The sequence below is a fragment of the Argentina silus genome, assembly GCF_951799395.1.
Source record: "Argentina silus genome assembly, chromosome: 10".
NCBI classification, from domain to species: domain Eukaryota; kingdom Metazoa; phylum Chordata; class Actinopteri; order Argentiniformes; family Argentinidae; genus Argentina; species Argentina silus.
Window position 1 is genome coordinate 21577053 of NC_139664.1, and position 16748 is coordinate 21593800.

Here is a 16748-nt window from a genome sequence, read left to right on the forward strand (position 1 = left end):
GCCATTACTGGCTCAGATTTCATTTTGAATGGTTATAAATGGCCTCGACTGGAGTTTGCAATAAGAGGCATATTTGAGTAGGAGTTATGAATTGCTCTCTGCATTTTGACATTTACATGTCAATAACTCAAAGCTCATTTTCGTATTGTGATTTAACATTTTCCTCCAAAGGTATGGTGTGTGTGTGTGTGTGTGTGTGTGTGTGTGTGTGTGTGTGGACCAATTCCCAGCTCTTATTAGATAAAGAGAGAGAAGAGATGCATGAAAAAGTTGCGTGTGTGCACCTCAAGTTATGATTCAGTAGGTTTTTAGTGACGATTTTTTAAGTGAAAATTATTCAATGAACGATCAAAAAATGAAATGCTATGAAAAATTCACCTGCCCAGAACTCGGCATGGCTTGTGTGCTTGGAAAGATGGCGGTTGACATGTTCCTAATGTCTGTTTGTATATCCCTGTCCAGGACTTCTTCACTAAGTCAGACCCATACTTGGAGATCTACAGGAGAAATGATGATGATACTCTACAGCTTGTGCACAGAACAGAGGTACGGCCAACACCTACATCAAACTGCAATAGTGGCGTGCCAACATTGAGAAAACCTCAATGTTAAATTAAAGTTCCCATATTGTCTAAACTGATCGAGTCTGTTTAGAACTCTGGATATTACTGTCAACTCTGAAAGAGATATAATCTGAAAATAAAAACCAGATGTGTGGTTATTCATCTATTAAAATCCTATTGGCACTCATGAGTGCCTGTACTGTACCCCCTATTTGTCTCCACATTAAGTTTTATATGTATTTACTTTTGTCTCCAAGACTGTTATGAACAACCTTAACCCAGTGTGGAACATGTTCAAGGTGTCCCTTAACTCCCTCTGCAGTGGCGACCATGACCGCCAACTGAAGGTAAGAACTTTAAAAATGACTGCTGTTCCACCCCTTCACACATGGTTGCCTCAGCCAGTAACTCCAGTCAGTAGATTCTTTCTAGATTGAGACAGACATTTCAAATGAACAGCCAGTGGATTCAGCATGCAATATTTAGCACACAACAACAGTGGTTCCTAATCTGGAACCTATATAATATATGTAACATAGAAAATACAACATGTTTTTTTTTCTTTAAATGGGGCGCAAATTGTGAAATTGGACATTGCCGGACACACAGCATAGCAAACCAGAACAGCAAACCAAAATCTGCTCTATCACAATCAGTTGTATTCTTACATGCAGTCATACTTTGTTCTCTACACATTATGTCCTCAATCCTGTTGCAAAGAGGGGAGTCCCAGCTTTCTATCAAGCCCAAATGTGTGTCTCAACTCTAAAAAATGATCCAGCTTGAAATCAGCTGTTTTCAACATAGGACAACACGCAGTAGGCCTAGTGACTCTCATCTCCACCAGAGCAGCTCGCGCTACACGTAACTACTATAAATGTTTTGCTGAAAGTAAACACAACCTAGCTGCGCAGGTAACACCCTTTATCCAAATGTACAGTGTTTGGTAGCCAAACAAGTTCCCTTTTGTTGGGGATGGTTCTTGTTAGGTCGTTGTTGCCAGCGTTGCAACAAAGCGGACACACGTGTGTGAGCACGCTTTCGCATTTATTTGGCGTTAGGCCTCAAGTGTCAGTGAGGTTGATTGCTTTACTAATTTAATTATATTTTTAGTGAGTGAAAGTCAGCCGTGAAGTGATTCACGCAGTTGTAGCAGTGTTACATCCATCAATGAAATATATATCAAAAATATTTGTTAAAACACCTATTTTCCTGTAGTCCCACCCCGTAGTAGGCCATACTTTGTTAACATGTTGCAGTTCGTAAGGTGGTGGACGCAAAACCTTCGGTTTCCCAGCAGGTTCTGGTAACCTTTTTTTAATGGCAATTTTATTTGTAAAAAGCGCTATTCAAATCAATTCGATTATGTAGTTACAGAACTTGGATTATGCTTGCCATCCACCAAATTCGCTAGCCAAGTAAAGCACTTGGTTGATAAGAATATCCCGCCCTTGCTCTAAACCGCGCTCCTAGCCTCATTTGGCCTCATAATGACCAGGGAGGTAGAGGAGGCTAAAAAGTTTTAAGCTCTCAATAGGCTCGGAGTAAGCACCGTTGAAGCCCAGTGATTGTAGAAAAGCAATTGGCCATGGCCCCGCTGTGGAAAGCTATTGATGCAAACAGGCACACACTTGCTCCCGGCAGAAAATGGGCTACCATTTACTAACACGGTGATTTCCACGGGAGAAGAAAGCTTTTCCACAAACTGGAAAAATACGAACAATCTCAAGACACTTTGAACAAGTTGTGTAAGGCAATGCGACAAACCTACAAATAAATAAGCAGCGATTGTGTGATCAATATCAGCGAATCTGCACAGAGGCTGATGATCTCAAACACAGAGCTTGTTTATGCATTGATTACTGCCCTTTATGTGCCCTGTCCACTGGGACCATATGATCCATATTATTGCTGTCCAGGGTCAGATCTGATCTGACAGATGTTTAGTATTATAGGGGAAATCAGTCAGCTCGATCTGATCCTGGATAGCAAAAAATAATCTGGATTATTCTGATCCAGATTCAGTGTTTTGAAATACTGGGCCCAGGGTTGTAAATTGTACACATAATCTGCTGTAGAGTAATGTGTACTTCTGCTAATTTGGCTGTTTGCGCAAATGGAAGTCAGTGATTTATGTTTACTATTGGTTAATGAGGCAATACAAACATAATGTGACTCAAATTAAATTACATTAAGTGTAATTTTCACAATAGCTAGACTAATTCAATGACAAAAATATGACTAAAACTTCAGGCTATTTTAGACTAGACTAAGTTTAAAAAAGGGTGCCAAAATTAACACTGTTGTAGGATACAGCCTATTTTCTTCATTATTCTGATGCTTGTGGGCGGCGTTGTTTACAGCTCCTTTATTAAAACTTTTTCAACCAATATATCGATATAACATAAAAAGAATTCAACTGATATAGATATGGACTGAGTGGTACATACTAGAATGTGCGCATACGTGTGTGTGTGCGTTCAATTGTGTGTGTGATGGAGCACCTTAACCTTGGCGGCAGGTGAACAGCATTGATTTCAGACCAGGGCTCAAGTCCTTTCTGTGGCTTATTCAGCTCCAAGGTTCCACTGAGAACCAGGGAATGAGGACCTTTTTCTGGCCCCCCTCCCTTTGCCTTTCTCACATTGTCTCAGTGTTTCACTCTTCTTTTCTTGCTTCCTCCTGCTCTTTCCCCCCTTTCTCGCTCTCTGGCATTTCTAAATCATTCAACTGCAGTCACTCTAATGGGATCCTGAAGTGTCGGCTGTAAACAAATTACAGTCTCTCATTAAACATTAAAGCAACAACAATAAGTGGTGCGTAGGGACTGAGTGTCTCCCCTCTCTCTCTGTCTAATACTCTCTCTCTCTCTCATTCATTCATTCTAGTCAAGATGAAAGCAGTGATGGTGGGCAGTAGGTTAATCTCTCCAACTCTGTCACGTCCAACCCAAGTCCCTCCCTCCCTCCCTCCCTCCCTCCCACCTCTTCCTCCGATGAACCAAATCAGCCCTAATTGCCACGGCTGTGCCCTTATGGAAGCATATTGATAGGGTCACAGTGAGAGGGTCAACTCTCAGCTGACAGAAACCATTATATAAATGATCTAATAGCGATTACAATTTACCATGTATCACATCACAAATGTGCTCACCAGTGATCTACATAATTGACTAAAACACTTTCCAAAAGTTGAAAGTAATTCGACAGTGGCTATTAACTTGTTTGTGTGCATTGAGATATTTGTTGTTCCGCATCCAACCAAGCACACAGTAATTATGGTCTTCATCTTATTATGATCAGTAGAACCCCCAAATTATTTTACACACATCATATGTGTCCATTAAAATGTATGCACAAATTGGAATACATCATTTAACACCAGTATTTGAAAACATGTGAATAACTCAGTAAATAAATGAATTATCACCACACAAACCTCTCAGTGATGTTTTATTGATAAGTGGCGAATGCCGGTGCCTTCTGACATCATGTGCATAAAGAACTTGCACTGAAGGGGCCATTGGAAATGTCTAGAATGTACACTCCAAAAGGTTAACTATCAATGCTTTCATCAGAGACACTTTGTGCCATCCTGTTGTAATGTCTTTTGGGGAGTGGTAATGCATTCAACCAAAGGGGGGCTTATGGGAAAGGTATGCAAGATAGTGACATCCCTGTGGTATTGCTCACTAGCATTACAATGGCAGATAATCTTAACGACTTTCAAGGGAGCATTAGAAGCTGTTCTGGCTCACGAGTAAAAGAGCTGTGTTGGCTTGTATCTGTCATTCCTAAAGCATCGCCTCATCTGCATGTAGCTTTAGAGGGTACTTGTCCCCCAGTTTATTTGAGGGAAGATTCTTTTTGACATTTAAGGAGTCATTTGAATTTCCTCAGGCATTTGGACTGCACACTTAGTTTAAGGTTAAAAAGAGCTTATATCTACTCACAGATAATGTAATTGTCATTATTGTACTGAAGCAGGAGTTTCCATTTTTACCCAATTCTGCCAGTAATATATACTTAATGAGGGGTAGGTAATGGTTTCAGATGACATACCCCCACTCCATGTATATCCCTTCCCCTTAATTGGACAGCTACTCACTTGACTTCTGTTGACCCTAACGAGAGAACCGTGCTGAAAAGACACCAATTTAGCCCTTCCTCGTGTGGAGTCTCTCGCCATCTGTGACGGTACTGGGTAGTATTTGGATGGCACTGAGAGAAATAGACCTTTAATAGGGAACCCCCCCCCCCCTTTCATGTATTATTCATAGACCACTTAAGAAAGGGAATGTGGGACAGAGACATGTGGAAGACGTACGGTCGCATGGTGAGCTGCCGAGCAGCGTCTGATCCCTGTAATCCCTTGTCAGATTTCAACACATCCCAATGTCCATTTCAGCATGACGACCGAGAGTGTGTGGGTTCTCTTTCAGACCACTCGGTTTGACATCTCACCATAGTGTATGCACCCCTTTACAGGGCTGACCCCACCCCAGCCCAGCCTATAAAGGCTACTGCAATGCAAGTCCATTTCATTCTTTTACTCTTCACTCGCAAGCCCATTTTCATATTCTGATAGAACCCAGCGACCTATCTTAACTGTTCCACTGGAAAGTTAACAGCTTTTCACCGGGCGTTAGGTTGCTTATTCTTCCTCACAGGATTCCTGCTGATTCAGGCCTCAGTCTTACAGAGCGAAGTGCTCTCTAGTTTGATTCGCCAACAAGAGATTGAATTAGTCAGTAGCCTAGCTACTTTCTCTCGTGCCCTTCGGGTGCCATGTGAGATTTGTTGCTAGCTGGTGGGTGAACTTTCAATGTGTGACACCAAGTAAAAGAAAGAGTCTAGTTTGCTCGGTCATGTTTTCCACACTAGTTTACACTTTGTTGCAGCATTGCTTGGCTAGCTAGCCTACAGTACCTGACCGTTAGCCTGCTCCACCCCACTTCACTGTTATTAGCTAAGCTCACTAGCATTCACCAATACGTGAATCTATGCTAGCTGGCTGACAACACAGGGTGTTGGGGTAATGATTACTCCACCCGGATGTTGTCCAGGAGATGTGGAGAAGTCATGGCAGGGTTGCCATAGATCTTGACGCATCACAGGACAACAACCATTGCTGTCTGTCTTTATAAAGGATCGCAAGTAGTAGCTCACTAGTAACCAGACACATTCCTTTACGCTTACCCTCCTGTCAGCCTCATTTCTCCCACTCTGACCAAAGTGAGGTCGCGTGGTCTATCTTTTCTCCTGATTTCCCCACATTGACCAGGGAAACCTCGGCGGGCGGACTTAACACAGCTTCTTTACGTATGTCCTTGGCCCATTGCATAGGGACTTGCTATCCCAATCACAGGGCCAAATATTCCACCCGCATGTTGAGTTGATGGATCTATGGGTTAGTCCAATTTACACTCAGTGGGTTTGGCCCCGAACGTGATTCAGCCACATTTCAGGGTGTCAACAAGTCTATACAACCTCAAGTGGAGGGCGTTTGAGGGCTGGTGTGAGAGGCAGGCTGCGGTGCCTTTTCAGTGCTCCACTCCCACAGCCCTCTCCTACCTGCCATTTACAGCTACCTGGCACCATCCGGCATGCCATGTTGGTCCTGATGAAGCAACTATAGGGGCACACCCCCTTGTCTGTCGTTTTGTGAAGGGAGCGCACCGCATCCGTCTTGTCTCCAGGCCACGTGTCCCATTTTGGGACTTGTCACTGGTTCTCGATGTGCTTACAAGCAGCACCCTCTGGGGTCTCTTTTAATATCCTCTTGTGTCAGCCACTTTGGTCTCGCAATCCTTTTTATTTTATAAACTGCCATACTTTGATCATATCCCAGCAGCGCAGAGCTCATGGGGTCTCGGCATGCATATCCGTTGACAGCACTTCAAACAAACACAGGACCCAAATGCGTATCACAGCCTGTGTTTGACTGAGGGTCAGAGGTCAGATGCACAGACACTCCTGTGAAACCAGGACACAAAACATCAAAAGCCTCTCCTCACATCATCAAATCAATATTTCATGAGGCCATCCAATTTTGATGACGTCGCTAGAGGAGTCTGCTCTAGTTTTTCTTTATGCTCTTACTGGTCCCAGTGTAACTGTTCGATGGTACACACATCACACACATTTCAAGCAGGCCTGACGCATGGCATCGCAGAATTAGTCTCATTCAGCCAGCAGCCCCTGTTCTACTAAATGTGATTATTATTATTATTGTTGTTATTATTATTTTAATAATAATAATAATAATAATAAACCTTTATTTTAATAGGGGTCTCTTTTTCAGGGGAGCACTGCTTAGATTAAAATACATTATATTGAAATGAAACTGACCGAATGAGTCACGAGAATCTAGTTTGAAGGAGATGGAGCCCTTCATGATCACCGCCTGTACAGTACAAGACATGTAAGGCTTATTTGCAAGCTCTGTCTCTGTCTCACAACACTCCCTTGCGCGTTCCCACTCTGGACAGTGAGGACGCGTTTATCCCTCCCCCAATTGCCCTGCATTGGCCCGGGATACCATGGCGAGCAGAGATAGCACAGTGTCTTTATGCACGACCTTGGTGCCTTCCATTGCGCAGGGATTTGCTATCCCAAGCACAGGGCCAATATTCCACCCGCACCCCGAGTTGATGAATCTATAGGTTTGGTCTGTGTGAGGTCCAATCTAAACTCGGAGGGCTTGTCTCTCTCTTCTACAAGGAGTTTTCTACAATCTCAAGTGGAGGGTGTTTGAGGGTTGGTATGAGAGGCAAGGTGTGGTGCCTTTTCTGTGCTCCATTCCCACGGCCCTCTCCTTCTTACAGGACCTGCTCTAAAAGGGCAAGGCCTTTTTCCACCATTAAGGGCTACATGGCCAGCGTTTCAGCATGGAATGTCAGTCTGGGTGAGATGACTATAGGGGTATACTCACTTGTGCGTCTTTTTAAGAAGGGAGCGTGCAGTATCCTTCTGGTTTCCAGGCCACCTGTCCCGTCTTCAATTTGTCGCTGGGGCTTGATGCACTTACAAGGGCTCAATTTGATCCTTTGGAGACCGTCAACATTAACACTTTGTCTTATAAGACGGCATTGTTGCTAGCCTTGACTACGGCCAAGCAAGTTAGTGACCTTCATGCACTCTCGGTTCATCCTTCATGCACTCAGTTTACCTCTGGCGACTTGAGGGTTACAATACGTCCTAATACTCGTTCGTTCGTTCGTTCCCAAAGTCATTTCTGTGACTTACAGTAGTCGTGCTACTGAACTGGTTTCTTTTCATCCCCCGTTGTTTTCTTCCCTAGAGGATAGGTGCCTGAACACTCTCTGCCAGGTGTATCTATATGAACAGAACTGAGACATTCAGGGGATGTGATTAACTGTTTGTGTGTTTCACCAAGACTGCTTGGGGTAGGGTGTTATCCAAACAGCACCTTTCCCACCAGATAGTGGTGGCTATTACAGTAGCTTACAGTTCTAAAGGCCTGCAGCCCCCTATGAGAGTCTCTAGGCACATTCCACTAGAGAAATTGCTATATCTTGGGCTTTGTTAAAGCTTTCCCTAACTTTTTAGCAGACGCCTTTATCCAAAGCGACTTACAACAAATTTGTTTAAGTAAGTGAATCATCTATCCAACAGTCATCATAAGACAAAGTAATCAATGCTCACAGCAGGGGCCATTGGCAGTCGTAATGCCAGAAGCCTTTTTTTTATTTAATTTTTTTTATTAACAGGAGAGAATTTGTATAGGCGGGTAATGGGGGTGGAGAGGTCTCTAGGGTTGGGGTTAGGGTTAGTACAGGGGGAGTAGTGGGGGTGAAGAGATCTTTAGGAGGGACTGTTAAAATGTAGCCTGAAGAGATGGGTTTTCAATCTACGACAGAAGATCGGTAGTGACTCTGCGGTCCTGACAGTAGTGGGAAGCTCATTCCACCAGCGGGGCACCAGGACAGTGAAAAGCTGTGACCGAGTGGCGCAGGCAGTGCATCCACGTAGAGGCGGCAGTGCCAGGCGGGCAGCCAAGGTGGAAGAGCGGAGTGATCGTGCAGTGGTTTGGGGGCTACCCATTGCTTGCAAGTAGGGGCGTGACATGGGAGAATTTGGGGAGATTGAACACCAGATGAGCGGCAGCATTCTGGATGAGCTGCAGAGGCCTGATGGCGGAGGCGGGGAGTCCGGCCAAGAGTGCATTGCAGTAGTCAAGGCGAGAGATTACAAGTGTTTGGACCAAAAGTTGTGCTGCTTCTCTGGTGAGGAATGGACGTATCCTTCTGATGTTGTAGAGGAAGAATCTACAGGAGCGTGCTGTCGCTGTGATATTCGCCACACAGGATAAGTGGTTGTCAAGGATCACCCCAAGGTTCTTGGCTGTATGGGAGGAGGTCACAGTAGAGTTCTCTACTGTGATGGAGAAGTCTTGGAGAGGGCAGGCTTTCCCTGGGAGGAAGAGCAGCTCAGTCTTGTCGAGGTTGAGCTTGAGGTGGTGGGCTGACATCCAAGCAGAAATGTCTGCAAGACATGCCGAGACACGTGTTGCCACATGTGAATCAGAAGGGGGGATAGAGAGAAAAAGTTGAGTGTCATCTGCGTAGGTGTGGTAGGAGAAACCATGTGAAGAAATTACAGAGCTGAGAGATTTGGTATAGAGAGAGAACAGTAGGCCCAAGGACAGAGCCCTGGGGTACCCCAGTGGTGAGGGCTCGTGGAGAGGACAGCGATCCTCTCCACGTCACCTGGTAGGAGCGACTGGCCAGGTAGGATGCAAACCAGGAGAGTGCAGAGCCAGAGATGCCCAATTCTGAGAGGGTGGAGAGAAGGATCGGGTGGTTTACTGTGTCGAATGCAACGGACAGGTCCAGAAGAATGAGAACAGAGGAGAGGGAAGAAGCTTGAGCGGAGTGGAGAGCCTCCGTGACAGCGAGGAGAGCAGTTTCAGTAGAGTGCCCAACTTTAAAGCCGGATTGGTGAGGGTCAAGGAAGTTGTTCTGAAGGAGGTAGTTAGACAGTTGGTTAGAGACAGCACGTTCAAGGGTTTTAGATAAGAAGGAGAGAAGGTATCAATAGTTGGGGTCAATAGTTGGTTTCTTGAGAAGAGGCTTGACTCTGGCTGTCTTGAAGGCAGCTGGGACAGATCCTGTGGATAGAGAGGAATTGATTAAGGTGGTAAGGAACGGACGGAGGTCTTTGGAGATGGATTGGAGAAAGGGGGAGGGGATAGGATCGAGGGGGCAGGTGGTTGCCCGCTTGGATGTGACCAGTTTTAGAACATCATCAGGGGAGAGGGGGGAGAAATCTGATAAACCAGAGCCTGGGTGTTGCACAGTGGGTATGGGAGGAAAGGTAGCATTGTTGGTGAGAGGTAGAGGGAAGGACCTGCTAATATCATCAACCTTCTTTTCAAAGTAGGTGACAAAGTCATCAGCAGACAGATAGGAGGGAGGAGGAGGAGGAGGGTTGAGGAGTGACGAAAATGTGGAGAACAGTTTCCTTGGGTCAAAGACAGAGGGTTGGATTTTGGAATGGTAGAATAAAGCTTTAGCAGTTGATGCAGATGAGGTGTAGTTGAGGAGGAGAGAGAGATAAGGGTCTTGATCATCAGGAAGGCCAGAGGCTTTCGTGAGATTCTACCCCCTGGGTGTCACTGCAGCATACTGTCCTTGGCACTGAAGTTGAGTAGGGTGGACCGGGTACATTTCCATGTATTCTATCAGGTTTCTGTATGGGCTTTGGCATTTGGCGTGTTGTGCAAATGTCCCATAGTGAGATGTCGAATGGAGTAGACTGAAATAGAACTTTGGGTTACAGTTCTCTGAAGGAGATGAGGGAGACATCTCACCAGATCACCACTCTTTTTCGGGCTTGTGAAGGGCTGCTTCGTAGAATGAAATGGGCGTGCATGAGCCTTTATAGTCTGTGTTGGGGCAGGGTCAGCCATGCAAAGACCTCCCAGCTTGTTCCAGGCATGATATCAATGAAAAGGGTATGCAAGGGTGCACATCCCATAGTGAGATGACTCCCTCTTATCTCTCCTTCAGATAATCGGATTACATACCGTAACCCAAAGTTTTAAAAGAACTGCTTTATAAACAAATAACAATGATAGGCTCCCAACCCACAGACTGATATAAAAGACAATTGTGGGTGCGGAAACTATCCCTGGAAATGAACAGCAGAGCGATAAACCAAGCCTAATGGTTTGAGAACTGAGGCTGCCGCATGCATGTGAATTGTGTCACCATAATCGACGACAGGGAGGAGTGTCCCCTGGACAATCCTCCTATTATCAAAGGTGAATTTTCTGTACAAAAAACAAGCTTAACTCTCAAACTCTTCATCAGTCAACATGTGTTTTAAAAGACACCTATCTAAGTGCTCAGGTACTTATAATGAGCTCAGGTACTTATAATCACCTCCTTCCTCTCCTCTTTCAGGGCACAGTATGGGACTGGGACTCCAACGGGAAGCCTGACTTCATTGGTGAATTTCAGTCCACATTCAAAGAAATGAGAGGGGCAATGGATGGGAGACAGGTATGTATGTATGTATGTATGTATGTATGTATGTATGTTGTTACCGTGTGTGTGTGTGTGTGTGTGTGTGTGTGTGTGTGTTTGTGTGTGTCATTTAACCATTGTTTATTCAGGTTAGAGATTATTGACATCTATTTTACAAGAGAGGGAGCAAGAACATCAACAATAATATAAATATTATTGGACTAGCTGTAGACGTCCAGGGCTATTCGACTGGGCAAAGACCTGACATAAACATGACATCTACATCCACTTTTGGTTCACACATGACTTAGCTGTCAACAAGCATGAAATGAACCAAGCTTGGAAAACCTGTAGCTGATTTGTAGACAAACCAATAGCCACGTAAAGGCCAGTGTCTGACCATGACACCAGATTTTAGAAAACACTTGTTTTAGAAAACACTTGTTTTAGAAAACAATTGTTTGGACCAATAGAGCACTCTTCACTGAATGTTCTTTATCATGTGATCTCATTGATTGGCTACTGATTACTGGCCATTTAGCACTATTTTAAAGCTAACAACAACTTATTGGACTTTTAAGTTAAAAAGGGACAAAAACTAACTTTGTTGAACCCGTTTTGCAAATCAAAACATGTGGAAATGTACATTATATGTGTTTTTAGCCCAGTGGGAAGGTTGTGTATCCCAGAGGACTGTGGCAGAGAGAAAGTGGGTTAGAGAAGTAAAGCTCATGTTGGGTCACTGTCTGGAGATTTGTTTTCATCCTGCCTTCTTTGAAAGTTTTTCTACTCTCCTCTGGGGACATGACCAGCAGGAAGCTTTCCCTGAACGAGGACAGTTCCTTCTAGTTCTCCAAACACAGTCACACAGGTGGAGTGGAGGTGACTGCTCCATTTGTTCACTGGGAGGAAGGGATGGTGACAGTGGCGCAGGGAGCTCAGGACATTTTTTCTCCTGACAAGGAGATGCTGATTTCCATGTCACTGGCTGAAGAAAAATGTCAGTGCTCTGCAGGGCAGAGCAGGACAAAAAAGCTGAGGTTTCTTAGAACAAAATTACAATGGATTTCTCCCTGTGGGGCACCTCCCCTCTTTGCAGCAGTGTCTGTTCTCTTTCTCTCCTCCTGTGATTGTGTAATTCAGAAACCAGTGCTCTGCCTTAGCAGTGTTGAGGGGGAGGAGGGGTAAGGGCAAGTGAACGTTTATTTCCTGCTCTCTGTGTTTGGGAGCAGTGCCTTGCTGCTCCTCTCCAGCTCAGGTCCTTGGAATTCAAATGCGACAACCTGAATTTCTCAAATGGTGAATGCAAAAGTAAGGCCCTGATTTATTCCTGACCAGAGAAAAACTACAAACCCTACCCTTATATCTCTCTCACTGTTCATATGATCTGGCCAGGAAAAGATCAGGGTCCTGATCATGATTAATCATCTCTCTGTGGTAAGATGCCAGTTTGAAAGGTTAAAGAGTATGTTACCTTTGTTTTACCAGGAGCTGGATGAGGATTGTCTTTAACCAGTCCTCAAGATGGCTTCTTCAATAGGGATCAGCATTTATAACCTATTAACAAAACAAGCTGGGGGAGGTTTGACATTTTCATCTTCAATGTTATGCCTTTTGGGTTGTGGCCATCATCCAAGAGACGGAAACATGCTTGACTGAGACACAAGCTTTTTTTTTTTTTTAAACAAGAAGCCTCCTGGAAACTGAGAAAAGAAAGAATGCATTAATTAGCGACAGCTTTTTTGAAGATGACAGGTTGACGCATGCCTTCATTGGATGGGTTTCCTTCATTGTGGAGCCGTGCTCCTTCAGACAGCTGTGTCACACAGACTGGCTGCTCTAGGTTGAGGCTACTAGGGTAATTACATTACGCCGCTGCACGCTTCACAGTCTAAATAAACCCTCCGATGCTTCTGGCCTTAGAATCACACTTTTAAAGAGCGTTCACACTGCTAATTGGCCCTTTCATGGAATTCAGGGCCATAAGCCCGCAGGACCTTCTGGCATTGAAACCATTGCAATAATAGCTGTTTGATTCAATTTCCAAAGGCAGATAAATGCGCGTAGGAGTGCTCATTCCTTCAGAAAATAAATGAGGATTTATTTTTTAACTTCATTGCTTCATTTGTCTATGGAGTTGCAACTAGTCCTGAGGCAGGTAGTCACCATAATGGCTATATTGTCAGCACTGACTGGAGAACTGAAAAAAAAAACTAGAACATACTAAGGACAGACTGTCCCTGAGATGATTTGGTGCTTTATTGTCTGATTGTGATATTATTTTTGCTTGGACATTTTTTTTTAATAAAAAAAGACCCAGGAGTTGTTGTCCATTTTTTTAAAAAGCCTTTTCGATTTAACTTCTGTGCGTAATCTGTACGTTCATTAATGGATAATGCTCCCCTCATTAGCGACGAACAAAAGACACAGAAACCGTATCTCTACCCTGCAGGCAATCACTGGCGTAGCTAATTATTCTCCAGTATACTGAGTGATTCCCTCATTGTAGTGGGTTGTATTGTTCTCTTTAACTCCATTGTGGAGCTATGCCCCCACTACCTTGGCCCCATTTTACCCAATGCTGAGATATTGTGCACTGTTTTAATGAAGTCATCAGTTATGTTTACAAATGCCCCAAATGGTTGTTGGCCTCACATGTTGTCTCTCCTACTGATGATAGGTCCAATGGGAATGTCTAAACCCCAAGTATAAGATCAAGAAGAAGAATTACAAGAACTCTGGCATCGTCATTCTGAACCAGTGCAAGGTGATTCCCGCCTGACACTTTTAATCTCTCTCTCTTATTCTTCAGCCTTTTTTCCCTTCTCTCTCTCCCTCTCCTATCGTCTTCCTCTCCGTTCTCTTTCCAATTTCTCTCCCTCGTTGTCTCTGACTGTCACTCGCCCCACTCCTCCTTTCTCAACCCACTATCTACCATAGCCTGAGATAAGTCACTCTGACAGAGAGTTACAGAACAGTTATCGTCATGTTGCTGTGATGGGAAGTGAGGGCACGGTCAGATGGGAGTCTGACTAATGTGACATTTATTTCCTCTATCAGAGCAACTCACAGATCAGCTCAGTTTCAAAAGGTGCTTTGGGACAACTATATATGGACACAAGATGGAACGCTAAGTGTCATTGCTTCTGTTTCTTTTGGCTCTATGTCCTCTCTGTTGATGTGAATGGACTCATGTGATTCATGTATCTGTTAAATGCGGATATAGTACTGTACAGTACTGTTGATAGTTGACTAATGCTTGTTACATCTTAGACACAACTGATGAACACCCACTACACTTCACTAGGATGCCCATAGCTACAGCAGGGCCTGGAATTTTACCTGGTCAGCTCACATGGTCAGGAACAATTCTGGGTCCAACCCATAACATATACATTACATATTGTTAGAACAGTATTTCATACTGTTAAGCTGGGATGATACAGATGGATGCCTATTCGATACCCATTAGTATCCTGATGGGTACCATTGAATAGCTTTTGACTCTGCTCAGCATCTCTGTTACCAGGCTCTTCTGTTTCCCATATCCAACATTAAGCCACAACCTCCAGCTGTAAAAGAGGATTTTATAGTTTTAGCACTCACAGGTGATAATGGGGAACACGGTGGACCAGCTGTCTCAAACACTAATGGCTACCATGCCCAGCCAGCTGCTTTTTAATATGCTGGAATAAAGAGTCAGGGGCTTGTAAGTGGCCAGTAACGGTGTCCATCATGGTAAAACCCCAAGTGATTGAGCCAATGTTCTGATGCGGATCGCTTTTTGCACTTCTCTATCTCTTGTCCACAGATCATCAAGATGCACTCTTTCCTGGATTACATTATGGGAGGCTGTCAGATCCAGTTTACAGTGAGTTCACAGTCACACACACACACACACACACACACATGTAGATACACACAGATACACAAACATGCATACATACACACACACACACACACACACACAAACAGAAATACATACATACTGTACATACATACACACATACACACACAATCTGTGTTTCCATGTTGTCTGTGAGTTACATGTGGGTAGAAGAGTGTTCTGGAGAAATATGTAGTTAAAGTCAGATTGCTTGCTAACTATCTTAAACTAGCTAATTATTAAATGATTAAATTACCCCATAGACAGATATGGAGGTAGTTGTCTGTTTTGAAGTGGAATATGCATCCCTCTTCACATTATGTTTCCCAGTAATCAAAACAGTGCATTAAACCTTATTTACAGTATGTTTATGAAGCAATAACAATCTTCTGGCTTAAAGAGCTCAATAACTTGGGGTGCTCAGTGGCGTAGCAAACTAAGGCACATACCGTATCATCGCAAGGTCCCTGGTTCGATTCCGGCCATCGACATATCCTGCATGTCATCCCTCCTCTCTCTCACCCATCACCCAATAAAGCAGAAATGCCCTAAAAATATATTTTAAATAAATAAATAAATAAAAAGAGCTCAATAACTAAAGAACTCCAGTGGCAAACTCCAGCCCCTTTTCCACAAAAAAAAAAATCAAGAAATGATGGAAGTGGTGTGATTGAGGGTGTGATTGACAGCAACATTAAGGTGCCCTTTATAAAGGATTTAATGGTTTATAACCAGGTTATAAATCATAGTTTATTTGTGTTATAACTCATAAGTTATAACTCATTAGTTTACATTTCTATTTCCACTATTATCAAATAGTAAGCAATTGTTGATGCTTTATAAATGGACTTATAAACACTTCTAAAATTAACCCTAACCTGTGCAACCTTATTTTTAATAGTTTCAACGTTAGCTAGCAATTAATTCAACAATGGCCCAGGTTTGCACCATATGAATAGGGCTTCTATAAAAGTAATCAGAACGATAATTGAGATGTGCTTAATTTAACTCAACTTTCATTTAATTTTTATCACTTAGAGATTGATGTCACTTCTGTCACTGCTAGAGATTAAAGATGGCACAGTGGATTTAGCTCCGGCTGAACTTTTTGTTACATTGCACATTTGCTCTCTCTCTCTCTCTCTCTCTCTCTCTCTCTCTCACACACACACACACACACACACACACACACACACACACACACACACACACACACACACACACACACACACACACGCGCACATATACTCACACACATACATGCATACTATTACTTAGTACTATCGCTGCTACCCACCCCACTATTGTGTTTCTGCTGCTATGTTATTATTATTATTATTATTATTATTATTATTATTCTGACTTGGTTACACTGTTGAGGAGCTAGCTTGCCCTAAGCATTTCATTGCACCGTCTATGGCCGTAAAAATGACAAATAAACTTTGATTTGAATTGATTTGCTGAGGTTGATGTTGAGATTCAAATGAGCTCAATATGAGTGGTGGAACCTCAGTGGTAGGTTCCCTGTGCCATGCAGACTGACAGAAGAAAAACATTTAGCCCCTAACCCGTTTTTTAATGAGGAACAATAAATCCACAGATAGACAGACAACAAGCTCAGAGTGAGAGAGAGAATGAAAGAGAGAACAGTGATACAAATTCGAAAGAAAAAAAGGGAGAGAAAGAGATGAAAAAATAGACAATGGAATAGAAGAGGGGGCCAGTCAGATCTTGAGTATGTGTCAGAGTGAGGGAGAGGCTTACAAGGAAAGGTGCATACATTTCAGGTAATTGCCGTCGAGCTCCT

General features: G+C 43.5%; 1 protein-coding gene across 1 annotated transcript in view; it reads left to right on the forward strand.

Annotated features, from left to right (window-relative positions):
- The window catches only part of cpne4a (copine IVa), a gene marked incomplete at both ends in the record, with an annotated part of 63894 nt that overhangs the window by 33448 nt on the left and 13698 nt on the right, over positions 1 to 16748 (forward strand). Inside the window, 5 exons of the mRNA XM_083678302.1 lie at positions 463 to 546; positions 821 to 910; positions 10993 to 11091; positions 13736 to 13822; positions 14867 to 14926. Of these exons, the coding sequence (XP_083534428.1) occupies positions 463 to 546; positions 821 to 910; positions 10993 to 11091; positions 13736 to 13822; positions 14867 to 14926 (420 nt within the window). The remainder of the gene's footprint in view (positions 1 to 462; positions 547 to 820; positions 911 to 10992; positions 11092 to 13735; positions 13823 to 14866; positions 14927 to 16748) is intronic.